This window comes from Jaculus jaculus, chromosome 17 (assembly GCF_020740685.1).
Source record: "Jaculus jaculus isolate mJacJac1 chromosome 17, mJacJac1.mat.Y.cur, whole genome shotgun sequence".
Classification (NCBI taxonomy): domain Eukaryota; kingdom Metazoa; phylum Chordata; class Mammalia; order Rodentia; family Dipodidae; genus Jaculus; species Jaculus jaculus.
The window spans coordinates 51,272,847-51,296,102 of record NC_059118.1 but is presented as its reverse complement, the minus strand read 5'-3'; the positions used below and the strand labels follow the sequence as shown (position 1 = coordinate 51,296,102).

Genomic DNA, 23,256 nt, shown 5'->3' with positions numbered 1-23,256 from the left:
TCCGGAGTGCTATGACTAATGGGTGAGCCAAGGAACCTGGGTAGGTGTTGGTTCTAATGTTTATTTAACTGTGCTGCTGTTAGACTAGTTTGAAAATTCATAAGATACTGGCCAGTGCTTTCATTCAGTATGGATTCCTGTAGTAAGAAGTGATTGTACAGTCTGCCTGGGATTTATTTGTTGCCTTAAAAAATATTTTTATAATTAATTTATTTGAGAGAGGGGAAAGAGGCAGAATGTGCACGTCAAGGGCTCCAGCCACTTGCAAGCGAACTCCAAATGCATGCACCACCTTTCGCATGGGTCTTGGGGGATTGAACCTGGGTTGTTAAGCTTTGCAGGCAAGTGTCTTAACTGCTGAACCATCTTTCCAGCCTAAGTTTGAATTTTTTGAGATGGGGGACTCATGAATTCCAGTCTGGTCTCACAACTCAATATGTAGCTAAGGATTACCTTAAACTTGTGATTCTCTTGTCCCACCTTGCAGGTGCATACACTACCATACGTGGCTGTGCCCATTTTATGTATGGCAGCAGGAAGGCTCATAGAGGTTGAGGAACTTGATGTGGTGACTTTACACTCAGGCAGCGTGTGTGCAGAGTGTGCACTTATGCCTGCTAAATGACACAGAGACGGGATAATATGACTGGCTTAGATTTTTTTTTCCCCTTCCCTTCTTCTCTCCCTCCTCTTCCTCCCCCCCACCCCCACCACCTAGATTTCCTAGTACAATGGCAGCCAGAGGGAGGACGAAGAAAAGAGCAGCTTTTGATGCTTCTCCAGATAACCTGCCTTTGAGGAGCTCTGGGAGACAGGTAGGTGTCACTTGTTCATTCAACAAACCCTTTGTGTGAAAGTGTGTAGAGAGCAGTTGTGGAGCTGGTGGCGAGAAGTGCAAGGTGGAGGCACAATGTGGGTCAGCATGGGGGACAGGAGACTCACAGCTGGGCACTGCTTTCAGAGTGGACGCTGGAGCCAGTTCATGCTTGGCTTGGATGTCATTCAGAGGAGTTTGGACTTGAGCTTCTAGTTGATTGAGTACTTGAGTACTGTTAGAGGGTTACTTGCTTGTTTTTTTTTTTTTTTTGTAGAGTTATTTAATAAAATTTATTGCTACAATTTTCTAGAATTTTTCTACTTTTAAATAATTACATACTGAAATGGTTTAAGTGTTCTAAATAAGGAGAGAGGAAAATAAACTTGAGAATGATTTATTTCATCTGATGTCACTTTTTTCTAAGAATGGCTTAAGTGACTTTTGGTTCTGAGCTACCTGTCATGAAAATGCTGTTTCTAGCTCTCTAGCAAGACACTTATTTGCTGAAGTTGCACTAGTCAGTTCTTGTCCTGTGCAGGAGGCCATTGACCTTCACCTGTAAACTTTTGGGGCTGAGGATGGAGCTCATTTGGTAGAGTGCTTGCCTAGCGTGCATGAGACCATGGGTTTGATTGCGAGCACCACAAAAATAAGTTGACATTTTAGATTCTGACCTGAGCAACTCTTCAATGAGAAACCCATGCCCGTGCCCTCTTTCTCCTCCTTTCTGTTAGCCCCTGTGCTTAAAGGCAGTCTTAGAGAATCTTTAATTAAAATCCATGTCGACTTCAGCCTCCCTCCGCCCCACAAAAACAAACTTGTAATGTGTGTGTGACTTCAGCAGCAAACCTTCCAATGCCATCAGTCCAGTGAACTCTTAACCTCACCTTGTTCTTCTATAGGCAAAGAAGAAAGCGGCGGAGGCCACAGATGAGGAGGAAGAGGGTGTGTCAGAGAAGAAGTACAGGAAGTGTGAAAAGGCAGGCTGTACAGCCACGTGTCCTGTGTGCTTTGCCAGTGCTTCTGAGAGGTCTGTTGTTGCAAACCTTGGTCGTGCATTTCTGCCCATGAGAACACGTGCGAACATTTGTGGGAATGCCGTCTTTGAAGCTGGTTTTCTTAAAGGTAGATAAACTACAAGTCACCTGATGATGGAGAGTGGTCAGGAATTCACTACCCACCACAGCCGCCTCAACACTCCCTGGTTGTACCTTGCCTAGCGCGAGAGGTCACACTCCAGTCAAACCTGCAGTGCAGAGTCCGTCCTGTCCTGGGGGGTCAGGGTGGGGTGAAGTATGGGGCTGCAGCAGAGGGGATGTGAGCTCCCAGGAAGGAACAGCATATGTTTGCTTTTCACTGGTCTCTTCTCGCTCATGTGGCGTGTCTCCCTTCCCTGTGCATGCGCAGGTCTGACAGAAGCTAGTCAGGAGATGTGGCTCATTTGGCAGAGCACTTCACCGGCATGCTTGAAGCCCTGGATTTGTTCCTCATTCTGTGTCAACTGGTCCTACAATTCCAGCATTCTAGAGGTGGATGAGAGAGAGTTCAAAAACAAACAAACAAAAAACTAAGATAATCTCCAGAGCCAGTGGCAATCTGATTGCTTTTATTGACTTATCACAAATTAGACTTTTTTTTTTTTTTTGTAATTTTAAGAGGAAAATACCCAGTGAATACAACATGGGATAGATGTTGGGGGAGATTTTTAAAAATTATTTTATTTGAGAGAGAAACAGAGTGAGTATGTGTGCACCATGGCCTCCTGCCAATGTAGCTCAAAATGCATGTGCCACTTTGTGCATCTGACTTTATGTGGGTACTGGGCACTTGAATGCAGGCTGTTAGCCTTTGTAAGCAAGCACCTTTTACTGCTGAACTATCTTGTTTTTGTGTGTGTGTGTGTGTGTGTGTGTGTGTGTGTGTGTGTGAGACAAGGTCTCACTTTAGCCCAGGAAGGCCTTGAACTCACTGTGCTTCTGCCTCAGCGTCCTGAGTGGTAGGATCACAGGAGTGTGCCACTGCGCCTGGCTCCTATTTGGTTTTGCACACAGGGAGGTGGTCATGGTCGTAGTGGTGCTACTTTCTATTTTCTTGCCATGTCAGCTGTCTGCCCAGTTACGTTCCCAGACTGCCTGCTTAATGTCCAGATTGCAGGTGGCCAATTGTAAACACGTGAGTCTCTTCACAAAGTGACTTGTGGCAAGTTCAGTGCATCACGGCACTCTTCATAAGATGCCATCGGTGCTCTGGAGTCCTGGTTCTTCCCACCCCAGTGCCCCAGGCAGCTGCTAGGTTAAATCTCACTTGTATCCTTACTGCGTCTTACAGGTAGAATGTCTCTAATCTGCAATCTAAAATGCTTAGTGTCTAAAACTTTTTGACAACTGGCATGATGTTGGAAGTGAAAAATTCCACACCTAACTTCATGTGTCAAAACGCTAAAGTGCATGATGTACTGTATTAAAGGATATTCAGGCTCTAAGTGTACAGTAAACATAGAAGCTTCATATTTAGACTTGGGTCCCATCCCCAAGGTATGTCATCATGCATAGGCAGGTATTCTGCAATCCAAAAACAATGTGAAACCCAGCACAATTTTAAAAAATTGATCTGAAAGAGAAAGAGGCAGAGAGAGATTGAGAATGGGTGTGCCAGGGCCTCCAGCTGCCACAGACAACTCCAGAAGCACGCGTCTTGTGCACCTGGCTTACATGGGTCCTAGGCAGTCGAACCTTGGTCCTTTAGCTTTTCAGGTAAATGTCTAAACCAATAAGCCATCTCTAGCCCCCAGCACACTTTTGATCACAAGCTCTATCAGTCATCCATGCCCATTTCCCCTGTTAGTTCATGAGTATTAGAGGTCGTAAGTGGAGATAACACAAAATGGGCTCATAGGACATGCCTCTTAAATGAAATACAAAAGGTGAGAAGAAATATTTACTCATTATTTCATGGTTTTGCTATTTTCAGATGTGCTAAAAATGGCTACACGTCCCGATGGTATCACCTTTCCTGTGGAGAACATTTTTGTAATGAATGCTTTGACCATTACTATAGAAGGTTTGTTTGCTAATTGAGATTTTTCTGGCATGGGGACAGGGACATAGGCAGGGAAGGTGGGTCACACTGTAAGGCTTATCGCCTAGGCTGAGTTCCTGGATTGTTCTAGTCATGTGTACAGGCACTGGAACTTTGACTCCGAATTTGATGACCTAAGTCGGTGTGTGTGTGCTTATGTGTCCACACTTACGGTTATGACACACATATCTTTTAAGTTCTGGAAAACTCAGAGCTACTCTGCTTGCTGTCACAATGCATAGAATATAGGGTGCTGAAATACGGGAGGACAATGCTGACAACAGCACTGGATGGCCAGGGAGCCATCTCTTATTTTATTTTTTCCTTTTTCCTCCTCACCCAATTACCCTGGTTGGTGGTATGGACTTTTTAATTTTTTTTTTTTTTTTTCTATATGAACTGAATAGATAGATGAGAGACGGGTTGGGGAGGGATGGAGGGAGGGATAGATAGATAGATAGATAGATGGGTGCACCAGAGCCTCTTTTCCTGCAGAAGAACTCCAGAAGCATGTGTCACTGGCTTAGTGTGGTTACTGGGGAGTCAAACTCAAGCTGTCAGGCTTTGTAAGCAAACACCTTTGGTTGCTAAGCCATTTCTCCAGCCTGGTGATCTAGAAGTTTTATTGATCTCTTTAAAATAAAATCAAGATTAGGTCTTGTTTGCGTTTTCCTTTTCATTATAGTTTAAATTTATTTCCTTCTGTTCACTTTAGGCCTCCCTCCCTCTCTGTGTCCCTCCCTCCCTCCCTCTCTGTGTCCCTCCCTCCCTCCCTCTCTGTGTCCCTCCCTCCCCATGTTTCATTATGTATCGCTGGCTGGCCTGGAACTGACTGTGTAGCTTAGACTGGTCTCAGATAAGCAGTGATCTTCCTGCTTCTGCATCCAGTGTTGGGGTTCCAGGTATATAACATTATGCCTGGCCTTTGTGGTTTATTTTTCTGTCTCTGTTTTCCCAGTTTGGAAGTTTATTAACCATTTGAGGTTTTCTTTTCCAGTAAATACATTAAATGTCCTTTTTCTCCATGTACTCAGTTATCTTTGCTTCAGTTTTTGATGTTTCATTTTTATTGTGTTAAAAACATGTTTTTGGGGCTGGAGAGATGGCTTAGCAGTTAAGCGCTTGCCTATGAAGCCTATGGTCCCCGGTTCGAGGCTCGGTTCCCCAGGTCCCACGTTAGCCAGATGCACAAGGGGGCGCACACGTGTGGAGTTCGTTTGCAGAGGCTGAAAGCCCTGGCGCGCCCATTCTCTCTCTCTCCCTCTATCTGTCTTTCTCTCTGTGTCTGTTGCTCTCAAATAAATAAATAAAAAATGAACAAAAAAAAATATTTAAAAAAAAAACAAACATGTTTTTGGGGGCTGGAGAGATGTCTTTGCAGTTAAGGCATTTGCGCTCAAAGCCAAAGATCCTGGTTTTTTCTCTCCAGGACCCACATAAGACAGATGCACAAGGGGGCGTGTGCATCTGGAATTTGTTTGCAGTGGCTGGAGGCCCTGGTGTGCCTATTCTCTTTCTCTCCTCCCTCCCTCCCTCTCTGCCTTTTTAACTCCCATAAATAAATAAAATACATTAAGACAAAATCAAACAAGCATGATTATTAGGACTAAGGAGTTCATTTGTAGTGGCAAGAGGCCTGACTGACACTCAAGCGCACTCTTTTTCAAATATATAAAAGTATTTTAAATGCTGAAGTATTTTAATTAATAAAAGTATTTTAAATGCTGGAGAAGCGGGTTCATTGTTGGTTGAAGGCACTTGCTTGCAAAGTCTGACAGCACTGACTGTTTCCCAGCATCCATGTAAAGCCCGATGCAAAACGTGGCATAAGCTTATGGAGCCCATTTGTGTGACAAAGGACCCTGACAAACCCCCTCCACACAGACGTGCAAATAAGTAAATATAGTTTTAAAAATATTAAAGAAATTCTTTCTGAGATATTGTCTCACTGGGTAGTCCAGGTCGGCCTTGCGCTCTCATCCTCCTGCCCCAGCCTCCTGAGTGCTAGTGTTACAGGTGTGTACTGCGTTTACCATGTTTCTCTTGAGTACTAGGGTTGAACCTAGGGCCTTGCACATGCTAGGCAAGTATCGAATCCTCTCCTCTTTACTTTTTGAGTCCATGTCACTGAGTTGTCTAGTCTGACCTTTAACGCTCTCTGTAGCCAGGCAGGTCTTGAACTTGTGATGCTCCTGTAGCTGGAATTGCAGGCCTGCACTACTAGCCCTAGCTTTTGTTTTTATGTTTTTACTGTTTCCTTAGATACATTCTTCTTCTTGTTCCTATGTTTTTCCTTCTGATCTTAATTGAATGTTTTTATTACATTTTACTTCATCTGTTGACTTTTTTGGTTCTAATTTTTTGAGGTAGGGTGTTGCTCTGATCTGGAATTCACCATGTAGTCTCAGGCTGCCCTTGAACTCACAGCTATCCTACCTCTCCCTCCTGAGTGCTGGGATTAAAGGCATGGGCTACTACTACCAGTTTTGTTTATTTTGAGGCAGAATCTCTTTCTAGGCCAGCCTGACCTGGAACTCTATGAAGTGCAGGTTGTCCTCAAACTCACAACTACTACCTCAGCCTCTTGAGTGCTGGGATTATAGCCATGAGCCACCATTCTTGGCTTACTGATACAAATTTCAATGTCTGTTTGTAGGATTTACTATGTATCTATGAGAATAGTCTGAATGTTCCTTCAAAATTAAACCTGGGCATAGTAGCATACATTTATAATTGTAGCACTTGGAGTTGGTAGGTAGAGGCAGGAAAAGCAAGAATTCAAGGCTATCCTTGGCTACATAACAAGTTTTAAGGGCAGCTTGGACTACATAAAACCTACCTACTTTACTAGTTTTAGATGCTGAAAGTAACAAGAGCATATAGCTTGTGAGGTGATAACAGTTCCAAAGTAACTGTCTTGTAACAGGATAGTGAAGTCTTATATAAAATTTGTCAATGCGCCTCATATTTTTAAAGTCAGTTAAGTTATGTTTGATATGTTTTCTTGCTTTCAGCCATAAAGATGGATATGAGAAATACACCTCATGGAAGAAAATATGGACCAGCAACGGCAAGACTGAACCGAGCCCCAAAGCATTCATGGCAGACCAGCAGCTCCCCTACTGGGTAAAAAGGGGGTGCTTCTCTGTTCTAATGCATTTGGAGAGCTAAAAGTCAGTTTCTTAGGCAATCTTTTATTGAACTTAAATTTCTATGATTTTTTTTTTTTTTTTGCTTTTGTGTGTGTGGTGGATGCACATGCTTGTGCCATTGAGGTGCCCCATGTTCTCATGTAGGGCGACTAGAGTGGAAGGCCACTTGCTTGTTTGGAGCCAAACCCTTAATAACTCCAGAGCTTGCATTTTCTTTTTTTGTTTCCTTCATGTGCGGGTGTGTGTGTATGTGTGTGCGGGTGCATGTGTGTGCGTGCGTGCACGCGCATGTGAGAGGAGGGGGGGAGACGGAGCGGGTGGAGGGATGGAAGGAGGGAGAGAGAGAGGGAGAGAGAGATTGATTGATTCTCAGGTGTCTGCTCCTCTGCAGGCCTGGTGTTGTGTGTGTGCGTGGCCAGGCTTACCTGTTTGTGTGGCTTCTGGAGATTCAGTCTCGGGCAATCTCAGACCCCCTCTTGCCCTCATGCTTGGGCAGAAAGCACACGTAATCACTGAGCTCTCTCCAGCCCATTTCTGTGACTATTAAGTAAAATAATACTTGATTTTGCAGAAAGCTTAGGCAAGTTAATATAGTCTAAGAAAAAACCCTGAGGTCTTAAACTACCAACTGGTTGAAAGACCACTGGGTAAGTTTGTACATTTAGTCATTTTTTCTATTCATGTTTTTGTGTTAGTTAAACATAAATTCATGCTCTCTATCCATATGCTAATGGTTAAAACCACACATTGGGTACATTTTACGCATTAAGGGTGTGTGTGTATGGGAACACACATCCCAGGTTGTGCATGTGGAAGTCAGGACAACCGGGAGGGTGTTCATCTCTCCTCACCTTCCATTTTGGTGAGGCCTTGTGAACGACACAATTGCTGGATGCAATCTTGGGATTCTGATTCTGTCCTCCATTGCCCTAGGCACGGTGCGCTTTTACGTGCACGTGCTGATTGCATTGGCTTCAGTCGTTCCTGCGTTTCCACGCTGGTGCCCATCAGGCTTGTGCAGTGAGTGCTTATAACCCCTGAGCCAGCCCACGTATATTTTTAATGTTTTATTACCCTTCTTCTATTTTGTCGTGTGTTGAAAGTAATTCAGTAAATATGTATGTCATAAATACAACTGTGTAACAAGTTGTGGATTTCTTTGAGAATCTACGTGTATTTAAACATTTTTTTTTTTTTTCTGAGGTAGGGTCTTGCTCTAGCCCAGACTGACCTGGAACTCACTGTAGTCCCAGGCTGGCCTTGAACTCAACTCTCCTTCTACTGCTTCTGCTTCCCGAGTGCTGGGATTAAAGGTGTGCACACATTTCTTACTGAAGTAAAATTCGCATAACATAAAATTAATAACATTTTATGGGACTAGAGAGATGGCTCAGTGGTTAAGGCAATTGCCTGTGAAGCTTAAGGACCCAGGTTCAATTCCCCAGAACCCACATAAGCCAGATACATATGGTGGCACATGTGATTGGAGTTTGTTTGCAATGGCTAGAGGCCCTGGCATACCCTTTCTGTCTCCCTCCCTCCCTCCCTCTCATAAATAAAAATAAATTTTTTTTTTTAAATTTTAGAGAGTGAAGGGGAGAGAGAATTGGCATCCCAGGGTGTCAGCCACTGCAATTGAGTGCCAGACACACTTGCTCCACCCAGTGGGCATGTGCAACCTTGCACTTGTCCCACCTTTGTGTGTCTGGCTTATGTGCGATTTGGAGAGTCTAACCTGGGTCCTTAGGCTTTGCAGGCAAGTACCTTAACCAGTGAGCCATTTCTCCAGCCTTAATATTTTATTCTTAATATAGGTAATAGTACATTGGAAGGATATGCCTCTTTGGGCTAATCCATTCATCTTTCGTTGCACGCACGTGTCGTGTATGTCACATGTCTTCCTTACTTACTCTCCACCTTATTCATTGAGACTGGGGGTCTTGCTGAGCCTAGAGCGCACTGATCCAGCTATAGTAGCTAGCCAGTGAGCCCCAGGGAGCCTCCTGTTGCCACCTCCCCCAGTGCAGATTCCATGTGCATGACACCATGCCTGGATTTTTGTGGTGCTGAGGATTGACCCCGGGTTGTCGTGCTTGTGCAGCAAGCACCTTGCCTCTGAGCCTTTTCCCCAGCCCCGTTCATCTTTGATGAGCATTTGAATCATGTCAGCCTTTCAGCTAGGAAGAATGTTACTGTGAACATTTTTGTACAGATGCTTTTTTGAATATTTAAAATCGTGTGTATGTATGTATAGGGGGGTGTGTGTGTGCGCGCGCGCGCGAGAGAGAGAGAGAGAGAGAGAGAGAGAGAGAGAGAGAGAGAGAGAGAGAGAAAATATGAGAGAATGAGAATGGTCAAGCCAGGTCTTCTAGGCCCTGGAAATGAACCTCAGAAGCAGGAGCCACCTTCTGCATCTGGCTTATGTGGATACTGTGGAATTGAACTTGGGACCTTACTTTGCAGGCAAGCGCCCTCACTGCTCAGCTATCTCTGCAGCTCACTTTGCTTTACTTTTTCTTTGAATTAGGAGTTCAATAAATGGCACGGGCTGGTTGTAAATTCACTCCATAGCCCAAAAGGCCTTAAGTTTGCCAACCTCTTGAGTGGCTGGGGTTATAGGCCTGTGCTACCAGGTCCAGCTTGTATTTAACTTTATGAGGAACCTCCAGACTTCCTCCTTAGCCACTGCATCATTTTCATCCCCATCTGCAGTATCTGTGGGGTCAATTTACCCACATCCTCACTGACTATTCCCCTCACCCCTATTGTGTCATGTTGGGCAGGGCGGCCTGAAACTTGCTGTGTAGCAAAGGATGAATCTTAAACTTCTGACTCTCTCGTCTCTTTGCTGGCTTCATCTTGCCAACTGTTGTTTTTGTTTTTATTGTTGGCTTCCTGTGTGGGCATAAAGATGCATCTCACTGTGGTTTTGATTTGCTTTTCCCTACTGTCTAGTCAGTGTATATTTTCCCTTGTCTGCTGGCCATTGACATGTTCTGGAAGAAATGTGTAGTTCAGTCCCTAACCCATCTGTAAGTTGTTCCCTCCCCCTTAGAGAGTTAGAGAATTGGTGTGCCAGGACCTCAGCCACTGCAGCCAAACTCCAGATGCATGTACCACCTTGTGCACATGTTCCTTTTGTGCTTGCATCACTTTGTGCATCTGGCTTATGTGGTGTTTATAAAGTCTGACATGGGTCTGTAAGCTTCCCTGGTAAATGCCTTAACCACCATCTCTTCAGCCCGCCCTTGTTTTTGTACAAATTTTCTATACAAACCCCTATCATATTTGAGTTTCTTAGCTATTTTTCTGCAGATTCTTCAATAACTTTGCTCCTGTCTTGTTTTCTTTTCTGTTTTTGGTTTTTTGAGGTAGGGTCTCGCTCTAGCTCAGGTTGACCTGGAATTAACTATGTAGTCTCAGGCTGGCCTTGAACCATCAGTGATCCTCCTACCTGTGTCTCCCGTGTGCTGGGATTAAAGGCATGCGCCACCAGGTCTGACTTATTTTTATGAGAGAGAGGGCGGCAGTGGTGCACAAGGGCCTTCAGCCACCGCAGTCAAGCTCTACATGCATGTGCATCTCGTGCGCATGTGTGTTTGTCCTTGCGCTTTTATGTCAATGTATGCATCTGGCTTATGTGGGATCTCAAGAGTAGAACATGGGTTATTAGGCTTTGCTGGCAAGCACCTTAACTGGTAAACCATGCCTCCAACCCTGCTTCTGTCTTGTTAAAGAAGGTTTTTATTTATTTGGAAGCAGACACGGAGGGTGGCATCGGGAGGGAGGATGTGCCACTGTGTACATCTGGCTGTGCATAGGTACTGGGGAATGAAACTGGGTTGTTCTGCTTTGCAGGCAAGTGCCTTACTGGCTGTGCCATCTTACCAGTCTTGTCCCTGTCTTTTGATACTTCAGCTTTTAGTTTTGATAACTTTTGGTTTATGTCTTTCCTTGCTTGTGTTTTTCCTGTCTGATGGAACTCACTATCAAATGTGAGGTCATAAAGATTTTTCTTGTTTTAGCTCTTAGGTTTAGATGTTTGAGTCATTTGGAGTTGACTTTTGTATATGTGGAGCATTGGATCAGCCTTCATTCTGCATTTGGATGTTCACACACTTAAGTTATTTTAGAATAATTTAACAGAACATTGAAAGGGTAGCACAGCATTTTCACTCACTTCAGTCCCTCCATATGATCATTTTATATTCCATGATTACTTGTTAGCGTGGGAAATTAACACCGGTACATTGTGAATAACTGTATCAGTAGCCTATTTGGGTTTTATCAGGGTTTTCACCATTATCCTCTTAATGACCCAGGATTCCACAGTTGCATTATGTGTGCATACTTCTCACTAACTCTAATAACTTTAACTTTGCTCATTAACTTAGGTTTGAGGCATTTTTTTTGTTTGTTTGTTTATTGAGGTAGAGTCTCACTCTAGCCCAGGCTGACCCGGAACTCACTTTGTAGTCTCAAGGTGGCCTCGAAGTTGGGTACCTCTGCCTCTTGCGTGCTGGGAGTAAAGGTGTGTGCCACCATGGTTGTCTCAGAAAATCTTTTTTTAAAAATCATTTTATTTATTTTTTATTTCTTTTGGATTTATTTTTATTTATATTTTTTCTCAATTTTTAAAAAATTTTTATTAACATTTTCCATGATTATAAAATATATCCCATGGTAATTCCCTCCCTCCCCACCCCCACACTTTCCCATTTGAAATTCCATTCTCCATCATATCCCCTCCCTATCTCAATCAGTCTTTTATTTTGATATCGTGGTCTTTTCCTCCTCTTAGGATGGTCGTGTGTAGGTAGTGTCAGGCACTATGAGGTCATGGATATCCAGGCCATTTTATGTCTGGAGGGAGCACGTTGTACAGAGTCCTACCCTTCCTTTGCGTCTTACATTCTTTCCGCCACCTCTTCCGCATTAGACCCTGAGCCTTGGAAGGAATGATTGAGATGTTACTCAGTACTCCAGCCACTTCTTGCCAGCACCTTCTGAGTCATCCCAAAGTCACTGTCATCTGAAAAGAGATGATTCTCTACCCAAAGTGAGAGTAGCATTAATATAGGGGTATAAATATTAAGAGAAGTGCTTATTGGATAGTTTGATAAGCATACTATATACATTTTTCCAGACAGCAGCAGATGTTACACCCCTAGGGCTCATGACTACCCCTGTTTTAAGTTAGCAGTATCAGGGTTGTGTTTTCCCCCCATGGAGTGGGCCTCCAGTCCAATTGGAGGGCAGTTGGTTTCTAATATGACAGATGTGCCACTGTTGCACCTGTTGGTTCATTTGGGCTGGCTGGCCAATTAAAAGGCTTGCAGTGTCCACTGTTGAGTATCTTCACTGGTGGTATCTCTTTCTCCCATTGAACTACATGTAGAATGGCTTCTTCCAGCTTCCTGTCAGCTGGTCTACATGGAGGAGGTTATCAGCTCAGTTCCAGCAGGATTTCTCAGTGGCCTTGCAGCCCAAGTATGTGAAGTCTTCAGCAATAGGGCCTTACCATCTATTCTTGGTGAGAAACCAAGGGCCTCGGCAATGTCCTGTAATGTTTTGGGTGCATCAGGGACCTCCCTGGCCAACAACTCACTGGAGGTATCCCATCCATGGCACTGAAAATTTTCTAACGATCTATGGCTCCTGAGTGTTCCATTGTCTGAACCGGAGGATTCCATATGATTTATTTGTATACTCTTAGATTTTGATTAGCCCTCCCTCTACCTTTTCTTTACTCAATCTCTTCCCCTGACTTCACTCTGGGCCTTTTCACCCCCATTAATCTATTCTTCTACTTACATAGAAAATAATGCCAACCTATTAAGTACCCTCCTCCCTTTATATCTTCTTTTTAATTTACGGGCCTCTTCTACTGAGGTTTTTCCTTCTCACATAGAAGCCCAATCATCTGTAGCTAGGATCCACTTATGAGGGAGAACATGTGGCGCTTGGCTTTCTGGGCCTGGGTTACCACACTTAGTATAATCCTTTCCAGATCCATCCATTTTCCTGCAAATTTCATAACTTCATTTTTCTTTACCGCTGAGTAGAACTCCATTGTATAAATGTGCCACATCTTCATTATCCACTCATCAGTTGAGGGACATCTAGGCTGATTCTATTTCCCAGCTATTATGAATTGAGCGGCAATAAACGTGGTTAAGCATGTACCCTAAGGAAATGGGATGAGTCCTTAGGATATATGCCTAGGAGTGCTAAAGCTGGGTCATATGGTAGATCAATTTTTAGCTGCCTTAGGAACCTCCACACTGATTTCCACAATGGCTGGACCAGTTGTATTCCCACCAACAGTGTAGAAGTGTTCCTCTTTTTCCACATCCCTGCCAGCATTTATGGTCATTTGTTTCCATGATGGTAGCCAATCTGACAGAAGTGAGATGGAATCTCAATGGTGTTTTAATCTGCATTTCCCTGATGACTAGTGGCATAGAACATTTTTTTAGATGCTTATATGCCATTTGTATTTCTTCCTTTGAGATTTCTCTATTTAGCTCCATAGCCCATTTTTTTAAAGATATTTTTTTTAATTTTATTTATTTATTTATTTATTTATTTATTTATTTGAGAGAGACAGACACAGAGAGAAAGACAGATAGAGGGGGGGAGAGAGAGAATGGGTGCGCCAGGGCTTCCAGCCTCTGCAAACGAACTCCAGACGCGTGTGCCCCCTTGTGCATCTGGCTAACGTGGGACCTGGGGAACCGAGTCTTGAACCGGGGTCCTTAGGCTTCACAGGCAAGCGCTTAACCGCTAAGCCATCTCTCCAGCCCCATAGCCCAGTTTTTAATTGGCTTGTTTGACTTATTTTTTAACTTTCTGAGTTCTTTGTATATCCTAGATATTAATCCTCTCTCAGATATATAGCTGGCACAGATTTTTTTCCCCCATTCTGTAGGTTGCCTCTGCTTTATCCAGTGTCCTTTGCAGTACAAAATCTTTGTAATTTCACGAGGTCCCAGTAGTTAATCTGTGGTTTTATTGCCTGAGCAATTGGGGTTATATTCAGAAAGTCTTTGCCAAGACCAATATGTTGAAGGGTTTTCCTTACTTTTTCCTCTAGCAATTTCAGAATTTCAGGTCTGATGTTAAGGTCTTCAGTCCATTTGGATTTAATTCTTGTGCATGCGGAGAGAGAAGAATGCATTTTCATCCTTCTACAGATACATACCCAGTTTTCCCAGCACCATTTGCTGAAGAGGCTGTCTTTTCTCCAAAGAGTATTTTTGGCATTTTTATCAAATATCAGGTGTCTATAGCTACCTGGACTAATGTATGGGTTCTTTATTCTGTTCCATTGATCTACATATCTGCTTTTGTTCCAGTACCATGCTGTTTTTGTTACTATGGCTTTGTAGTATAGGTTAAAATCAGGTATGATGATACCTCCCGATTTATTTTTAAAGCTCAGTATTATTTTAGATATTCGAGGTTTTTTGTGATTCCAAATGATTTTTGGATTGTTTTTTCTATTTCTGTGAAGAATGCCTTTGAAATTTTGATGGGGATTGCATTAAATGTATAGGTTGCTTTTGGTAAGATTGCCATTTTCACAATATTGATTCTTCCAATCCAGGAACAAGGGATGTTTTTCCATTTCCTAGTGTCTTCTGCAATTTCTCACTTGAGTTTTTTATAGTTTTCATTGTAGAGATCCTTTACTACTTTGGTTAGGTTTATTCCAAAGTACTTTATTTTCTTTGATGCAATTGTGAATGGGAGTGATTCTCTGATTTCATCCTCTGTGTGTTTGTTGTTAGCTTATAGAAATGCTGTTGATTTCTGTGTATTTATTTTGTATCCTGCTACATGGCTGTAGGTGCTTATTAGCTCTAACAGTTTGCTGGTAGAGTCTTTAGGGTCCTTTATGTATAGAATCATGTCATCTGCAAATAATAACTTGATTCCTTCCTTTCCAAGTTGTATCAATTTTATGTGCGTCTCTTGCCTTATTGCTGTGGCTAAGACTTCCAGTACTATATTAAATAAAAGTGGGGACATTGGACACCCTTGTCTTGTTCCTGATTTTAGTGGAAAAGCTTCCAGTTTTTCCCCATTTAGTAATATGTTGGCTGTATGCTTGTCATAAACAGCCCTTATATTGAGTTATGTTCCTTCTATTCCCAGTCTCTGTAGGATTTTTATCATGAAGGGATGTTGTATTTTGTCAAATGCTTTCTCTGCGTCTAATGAGATGATCATATGATTTTTGTCCTTCAGTCCATGTATTACATTTATTGATGTGTATGTTGAACCATACCTGCATCTCTGGGATAAAGCCTTCTTGGTCAGGGTGAATGATCTTTTTGATATATTCTTGTATTCTGTTTGCCAATATTTTGTTGAGAAATTTTGCATCTATGTTCATGAGGGAGATTGGTCTGTAATTTTCTTTTTTTGTTCTACCTTTGCCTGGTTTTGGTATCAGGGTGATGCTGGCTTCCGAGAAGGAATTTGGTAGGATTTCTTCTTTTTCTATTTTATGGAAAACTTTAAGAAGCAGTGGTGTTAGTTCTTCCCTGAAGGTCTGGTAAAATTCAGCAGTGAATCTATCTGGGCCTGAGCTTTTTTTAGTTTGGAGATTTTTGATAACTCTTCGGATCTCCATGCTTGTTATAGGTCTATTTAGGTGATTAATCTCATCTTGATTTAATTTAGGTAGGTCATATATATCAAGGAAATCATCCATTTCTTTCAGATTTTCATACTTTGTGGAGTATATGCTTTTATGGTATGTCCCTACGATTTTTTGAATTTCTCTGGCATCTGTTGTGATGTTCCTTTTTCATCTCTAATTTTATTAATTTGTGTCTTTTCTCTCTTTTGGTCAGGTTTGCTAAGGGTTTATCAATCCTGTTTATCCTTTCAAAGAACCAACTGTTTGTTTCATTTCTTTGGATTTTTTTTTTGTTTGTTTGTTTCCGTTTCATTAATTTCTGCCCTAATCTTTATTTTTTTTCCTGTCTACTGATTTTTGGTTTGCCTTGTTCTTCTTTTTTCAAGGCTTTAAGGTGAAGCATTAGGTTGTTTATTTGCAACCTTTCTAATTTCTTAATATAGGCACTTAAAGTTATAAATTTATCTCTTAGAACTGCCTTCATTGTGTCCCAGAGATTTTGGTATGTTGTGTTCTCATTATTGTTTGACTCTATAAATGTTTTGATTTCCTTTTTCATTTCTTCCTTGACCCATTCATCATTTTGTAGTGTCTTGTTTAATTTCCATGATTTAGTGTATGCTCTATAACCTTACTTGCTATTGATTTGTAGTTTGATTCCATTGTGGTCAGATAGAATGCAGGGAATTATTTCAATTTTCCTGTATTTAAGATTTGCTTTGTGTCCTAATATATGGTTGATTTTAGAGAATGTTCCATGTGCTGCTGAAAAGAATGTATATTCTGAAGCATTTGGATGAAATGTCCTATAGATACCTGTTAGGTCTATTTCTTCTATGACCTCATTTAGTTCAGATGCCTCCCTGTTTATTTTTTCCCCTGAATGACCTGTCAATTGATGAGAGTGGGGTGTTGAAGTCACTCACTACCACTGTGTTTGGCGTTATTTGTGACTTTAGTTCTTGTAGAGTTTGTTTTATGAATTTGGGGGCCCCCATGTTAGGTGTATATATGTTTAGGATTGTAATGTCCTCCTTTTGGAGGGTGCCTTTAGTCAATAAATAGTGACCTTCCTTATTTTTCTTAACTAATGTTGGACTGAAGTCTACCTTGTCAGATATTAAGATAGCAACCCCTGCTTGTATTTTAGGTCCATTTGCTTGAAACATCGTTTTCCAACCTTTCACCCTAAGATTGTGTCCATGCTTTTGTAGAAAGGTGGGTTTCTTGGAGGCAACAAATTGAAGGATCCTGCTTTTTAACCCAGTCTGTGAAGCTATGCCTTTTGTTTGGGGCATTGAGGCCATTGATATTAAGAGATAATATTGAAAGGTGTGTGTTCATTTTTGCCATTTTGTGTAGTTCTTCTGGTTTTACTTTCCCTCTCTTGTGTTAATTAGTATTTGAGTATTGTTTGTTTTTTCCTGGTTCCTTATATGTGTGTTTTTCTTTTTCTTCAGCATGGATGATTCTTTCAAGTATTTTCTGTAGAGCTGGTTTCGTCTTCAAATACTCCTTTAGCTTGCTTTTGTCATGGAATGTCCTTTTTTCTCTGTCTATTTGAATGGATAGTTTTGCAGGTAAAATAACCTTGGTTGACAGTTGTTATATTTCAGGACTTAGAATACATCACCCCATGCCCTTCAGGCTTTTAAAGTTTGTGTTGCATTATCTGCTGTAATCCTGATATGCTTGCCTTTGTAGGTAACTTGATTTTTTTTCTCTAACTGCTTTCAATATTTTTTCTTTGGTTTGTGTGTTTGGTAGTTTGATTATAATAAGGCGAGGAGAGGTTCTTTCCAGGTTTTGTCTGGCTGGTGTTCTAAAGGATTCCTGTATCTCCACTGGCATCTCTTTCCAAATTTGGGGGAAGTTTTCTTCTATGATTTTGTTGAAGATGCCTACTATGCCTTTGGAATGAAATTCTTCTCCTTCTACTATGCCCTGAATTCTTAAGCTTGATCTTTTCATAGTGTCCCAAATATCTTAAAATTTCCATTCATACTTTTCTATTAGTTTGTCTTTCTCTTTGTTGGGCTGTATTAGATCTGCCACCTGGTCTTCTAGCTTAGATATTCTGTCCTCTCTTTCATCCATTCTACTGGTGAGATTTTTCTACAGTTTTTTATTTCATTAACTGTGTTCTTTATTGCTAGTAGTTCTAACTGGTTTTTCTTTATTATTTCTATTTTCTTATTTATGTCTAGTATTGACAACCTCTTTATTTCATTAAATTGGCGTCCTATGTTTTCTTTGATTTCCGATTTCTTCTTTGACTATTTTGAACATATTTATAATCATTGTTTTGAAATTTTTCTCAGGTATTCCCTCTAACTCGTTCTCACTGGAGGTAATTTATGCTGTATTAATACATTTTGGTGGATTTATATTTTCTTGATTTTTGGTGTTTCTTGTGTTGTATATATTTTTGCATCCTGGATTATTTAATGATTGGATTTTCTAGTTAGCTGGGTATTACTAGATTTATCAGATAATTTGATGTTATATAACTTCAGCGTAGGAGCTTAAGGCATTAGGTGTGGCTCTCAAGACTCTCAGAGCATTTATCTATGAGTAGGTATTATGACAACCAGATCCTCTAACTGTTCTTTAGGGTGTGTGGTGCCCCACCCACACCCTTAATCCTGACAAGGAGGTTAAGATTTCTGATCTGATGAGGGTTCCAAGTCAATTTGTGACCAGGTGAGACCCTTCCCTGGCGTAATCCCAATTACCTCTGCTCCTGCTTGGGTCCCACATTCGGTTCAAGTAGGTGTGGCCAGGTCCCTGGACCGCTGCTGTTTTTACTGGAGCTGGGCACTGGCGGTGGGAGATGGGAGGCTGCTGATGCTGCTCTAGTTCTCTTGCTGGTCCACATGTTCTTCTACCTTGTGCTCTGCTCCTCCGTTGTTCTCTGCCGCTCTCCCTTCACGTTTCTTGAGTTTGTGGAGAGCGCTGGTGTGAGTGGAAAATCCCCTTACCTGGCTTTTCCTGCGGCTCAAGCTGAGCCTGGTGGCTTTCTGGTGCGCTGTCGCCGCTGCAGCGATTAGTGGACCTGCCAGGGCTGCTTCTGCCAGCCTATGTGGGCTCTGGATGCTCTGGATCTGTCCTACTTCTCCGCTGCCATTTCAATTTCCTATACACCTCACTTTTTTATAAAAGTGTGTGTTTTGCTGAGGTTTGTTTTGGCTTTTTTCTCCTTAGGCTGCTTTGGCGTGGTAGCTACGCTGCCATCTTAACCGGAAGTCCCAGAAAATCTTTTTGACAGCAGTTCTCAGAACTTCTTTTCACCTTTTGGTCACCTGAGCTATTATTTAATCAGAATTATCCTAATGGGATAATTATATGGGGGGTAGTGCTACCAAGGGGGCAAATATCTGGATTGTTAAAGGTTGGTTAAGGTAATGGGGATGTAGCTCAGTGGTAGAGCAGTTGTCCAGCATGCAGGATGCTCTGAGCTCAATACCTAGTACAAAAAATCAGCTCAAATCAGATGAAGAAGGTGGCAAAATGCGTGGAAGATGGATGTGGACTCCAAGCTCAAGATACTGACCTTGTCTTCGTCTCTCTGTAGGTTCAGTGTACGAAACCTGAGTGTGGAAAATGGAGGCAGCTTACTAAAGAAATCCAGCTTACTCCACACATAGCGAAGACTTATCGCTGTGGTATGAAACCAAACAGTACTGTTAAGGTATGGTTTCTTTTGGTCATTGAGTTCTAAGTGTCCTTAGTGTAATCCTAGTTCTGTGTAGGAGTCAATGCCCCAGGGTTGCATTCCTCGGCATGTGAACAGAGCCTGCACTATGGTGGGTGAGCCTGTAAGCAGTCAGTATGAGCAGTTTGGTTGGACGCTTCTCAGGTCTGCTGTAGTTCCCTAGGACTTGTCTGTGTCATGGTCGGTCGTCATCCGTTTCCCTTCCATCTTCAGGTTCACAAGGTGCTTGCTGTCTCACCAGCCTGTGTCCAAATTTGAAGCAGACAAGAGGAAAGGGCAAAGGACAGGAGAGGCATACCCACTGACTCTGCATGGGGAGACCTGTTAGGTTGCCTCTTAGGTGTCTGCACACGTTGTACTGTGCAGGACAGGATCATACAGCTCCTTCAGACAATGTGGACAAAGGAAGAAAATATTTTACCACAGAACATGTTGCAAAACCAGAAAAAAATAGGACTTTTGTCCATAAGGGAGAAGGAGTGGATTGAGAGGTTGAGCTGATTTTCCCTTGGTAGGTAATCAGTTGTGTGTACATGTGGGTGGGGTATTCAATGCCACCAAGAAAAGCAGAAAAGAAGGAAAGGAAAGGACAAAGGACAAAAGAGGCCTGGCATCTTGTGTGCATGTGTGTGTGTGCGTGCCTGCTCACGTCCTTGCTCTCTCACACATAAGCCTTAATTACACACGTCCTAATGACATACACACAGAGAAGTATATATATCTCCATTTATTTTGGCTGTTGAGGCAGGGTTTCACTCTCGCTCACACTGAGCTGGAATTTACTATGTAATCTCAGGGTGGCCTCGAACTCACAGTAATTCTCGTACCTCTTCCTCTTGAGTGCTGGGATTAAAGGCGTGCGCCACCATGCCCAGCTACACAGAGAAGTCTTATTTTGATATGTGCATACACACGAAGTACACAGGTTTTGATTCATTCATCTATTCTACTAGAACTTTCAGGAAGTACATCTGATTTCATACATATGAGAGGCACATTGTTTTAAAAAGCTGTTGACAGGAATATCCAGGCTACTTTTTAAACATTTAAAGATCTGTGGCTCAGTGGAATGTGGTTGTACACGCATATAAGTCCAGCACTTGGGAAGTAAGATGGTAGTAGAGGCAAGAGTTTAGGCCAGCCTTCCCTCCTTAGCCAGTATAAGGCTAGCCTGAAGTACATGAGATCCTGTCTCCAGCAACAAAAAAAGGTCTATGTTTTCTATTAAGCATGACTTAAATTTTTTGGTACTTTTTGAGTTTTGCAGTTTTGGGGATTGAACCCATGCTTTGCACATGCTAGGCAAACAGTTGAACCACCTGTCTAAACCCCTAACCATAGTTGTATTTTTTAGTCATTTTTATTGCCAAGTATTAATCACGCATATGGGTTTTGACATTTTCATACAATGCATAGCATGTTGATTATACCCACTCCCATAAACCTCTCTTGCCTCCTCCCACTGTTGGTGATGCCTGGTGATCCAGTGAGGTTTTGAGTTGCTTATAGAAGCATGGGCACCTTAAAAGTCTGTCCCTCTACCAGCAACTATTAACTGCCTATAGATCCTCAGGGAGGGTTGGGGCCTCTTAATGCCCTTTCCCCCTCCATGACAGAATGCTGATGGTCTCACCTTTGGGCAGGTCATGTGATGATGATCACAGCCAGGAGTTGATGAGTGCAACAATCATGTTTAGCAGTTTTGAATTTTTTTTTTAAGTTTAGATTTTCACTCTAACCCAGGCTGACATAGAATTCACTCTGTGTAGTCTCAATGTGCTCGAACTTCTATTTCTGCCTCCCAAGTGAGTGCCACCATGCCCACCTGTATTTATTTGAGAGAGAAAGAGGTGGATAGAAAGAAAGAGAATGGGCGTGCCAGGGCCTCCAGTCACTGCAAACGAGCTCCAGACACCTGTGCCACCTTGTGCATCTGGCTTATGTGGGTCCTGGGGAATTGAACTGGGGTCCTTTGGCTTTGCAGCAAGTACCTTAGGAGCTAAGCTGCCTCTCCAACCCTGTTCTTTTTTTAAATACTTAATTCATTTGAGAGAGAAAGAGAGAATATGTGAATGTGGCTTCAACTGTATTTTTAATAGGTAAAAAATTGTTTAATTTTAGCCAGGCGTGGTGGTGCATGTCTGTAATCCCAGCACTCAGGAGGCAGAGGTAGGATGATCACTGTGAGTTCAAGGCCACCCTGAGACTCCATAGAGAATTCCAGGTCAGCCTGAGCTAAAGTGAGACCCTACCTTGAAAAACAAAACAAAACAAAAAGAAATTGTTTAATTTTTATTTGTGAGGTATGGTTATATACTGTAAACTTTTTCATGGAACTTAAATGAGTTTCATTGCGTTTTGAAAATTTTTATAATGTGTAGCCTATGTCATTCAAATATAATTTCACCTTAGATGAGGATTGTTTTTAAATTTTTTAAAAAAGATTTATTCGACAGAGAAAGAGGGAAATAGCGGGGGAGAGAGACAAAGAGAACAGGCAAGCCAGGTCTTCCAACCACTGCAAACAAACTCCAGATGCATGCACTCCATTGTACATCTGGCTAACGTGCGTCCTGGGGAATCAAACCTGGGTCCTTTTGGTTTTACAGGCAAATGCGCGAACCACTAAGCCATCCCTTCAGCCCAGGATTAATGTTTAAAATTGTCACTGTTTGTGCATACTTGAGTGCCTGCGTGTGTGTGTGTGTGTGTGTGTGTGTGTGTGTGTGTGTGTGTAGGTCATGGTCTCATACCACTGCAGACCAGTGTCAAACACATGTGCCACTTTTTGGTGGCTGGATTTCCGTGGCTGCCGGAGAATATAACTCAGTTTGGTAGGATTTTAAATAAGTGCCTTTAACTGCTGAGCCATCTTTCCAGCCCACAGGCAGGATTAATTTTACTCACAAATAATTGTGTGTAGTTCTCACTTATATATTCTGAAATATGCATTGTAGAATGGGTAATTTGAAGTAATTAGCATGTGTTACTGTACTTATACTGTGTGTGTGTGTGTACACAAAGTTGACTGCTAGTGATTTTTAAGACCTGGAGTGATTGTCAGGCTTCACTTTCAGGGTAGAAAAGAAGAAAAGGTGGGAAAAGAGCCTGAGGAAGGGGGTGAATAAATCTTCAAGTTGAGTTTCTGTAGAGATGGACCTGGTGCCTGAAGGGAGGGCATGTTGGTCATACAGACAGCACTTAGTGACACTGAGTCCCTCATCCCACCACCCGATTATCTAACAATGAGAAAGGTGGTTCAGTGACGTGCCCTTAATACTGCAAGGAAGACCTTAGCCAAGCAGCGGTGACTAATGGCCCAGTGTTGTAACAGCCCAGTGTTCATTTCATACCCTGTTTGTGTTAGGTTTCCACAGTTTGTTAACGATTGGATGATTTCTGGTTTTGTATTTTGTTCTGTGCTTCCACTAAACTCCCATTTGGAGTTGCTTGGGAGTCACTTCTCTGTGTCTTGTTTTCTCCCCTCAGATAGCAGTTGTGAGTCCTGGTTTCTCCAGTTTTAAGTAGTTCTTGAAAACGCTTGGGTTTTCTCTAGAATGATTTTTAGACAGATGTATTCATTTTATGTAAAAAAAAATTATGATAATGAAAAAGGTCACACAATTGTCATGAAAATGACCATTATTGAGTAAGATTTCAGGAGTATTCCAAAGTTTATAGGAAGGAGTGGCTGACAACTTCCTGTGAAGGAAGTAATAAAATGTTGTCTTTAGTAAAATGTTTTAATTTACTATAACATGAAAAAAAAAGGAACAGACGCCAAAGTGAAATGGGAAATTGCTAAATAAATAATTATTTCCTCATCCTAAGATAATAGTGTTGT

At 42.0% G+C, this 23,256-nt stretch overlaps 1 protein-coding gene across 4 annotated transcripts in view; it reads left to right on the top strand.

Annotated features, from left to right (window-relative positions):
* The window catches only part of LOC101615387 (lysine-specific histone demethylase 1B), a 64,141-nt gene that overhangs the window by 3,148 nt on the left and 37,737 nt on the right, over positions 1–23,256 (top strand). For 3 of the 4 annotated variants that reach the window (XM_045136400.1, XM_045136402.1, XM_045136399.1), the window contains exons 2-6: positions 719–815; positions 1,720–1,847; positions 3,788–3,877; positions 6,910–7,021; positions 19,272–19,388. In XM_045136400.1, the coding sequence (XP_044992335.1) occupies positions 732–815; positions 1,720–1,847; positions 3,788–3,877; positions 6,910–7,021; positions 19,272–19,388 (531 nt within the window). In that variant the 5' untranslated portion in view covers positions 719–731. The remainder of the gene's footprint in view (positions 1–718; positions 816–1,719; positions 1,848–3,787; positions 3,878–6,909; positions 7,022–19,271; positions 19,389–23,256) is intronic. The other variant, XM_045136401.1, reaches the window with a different exon arrangement.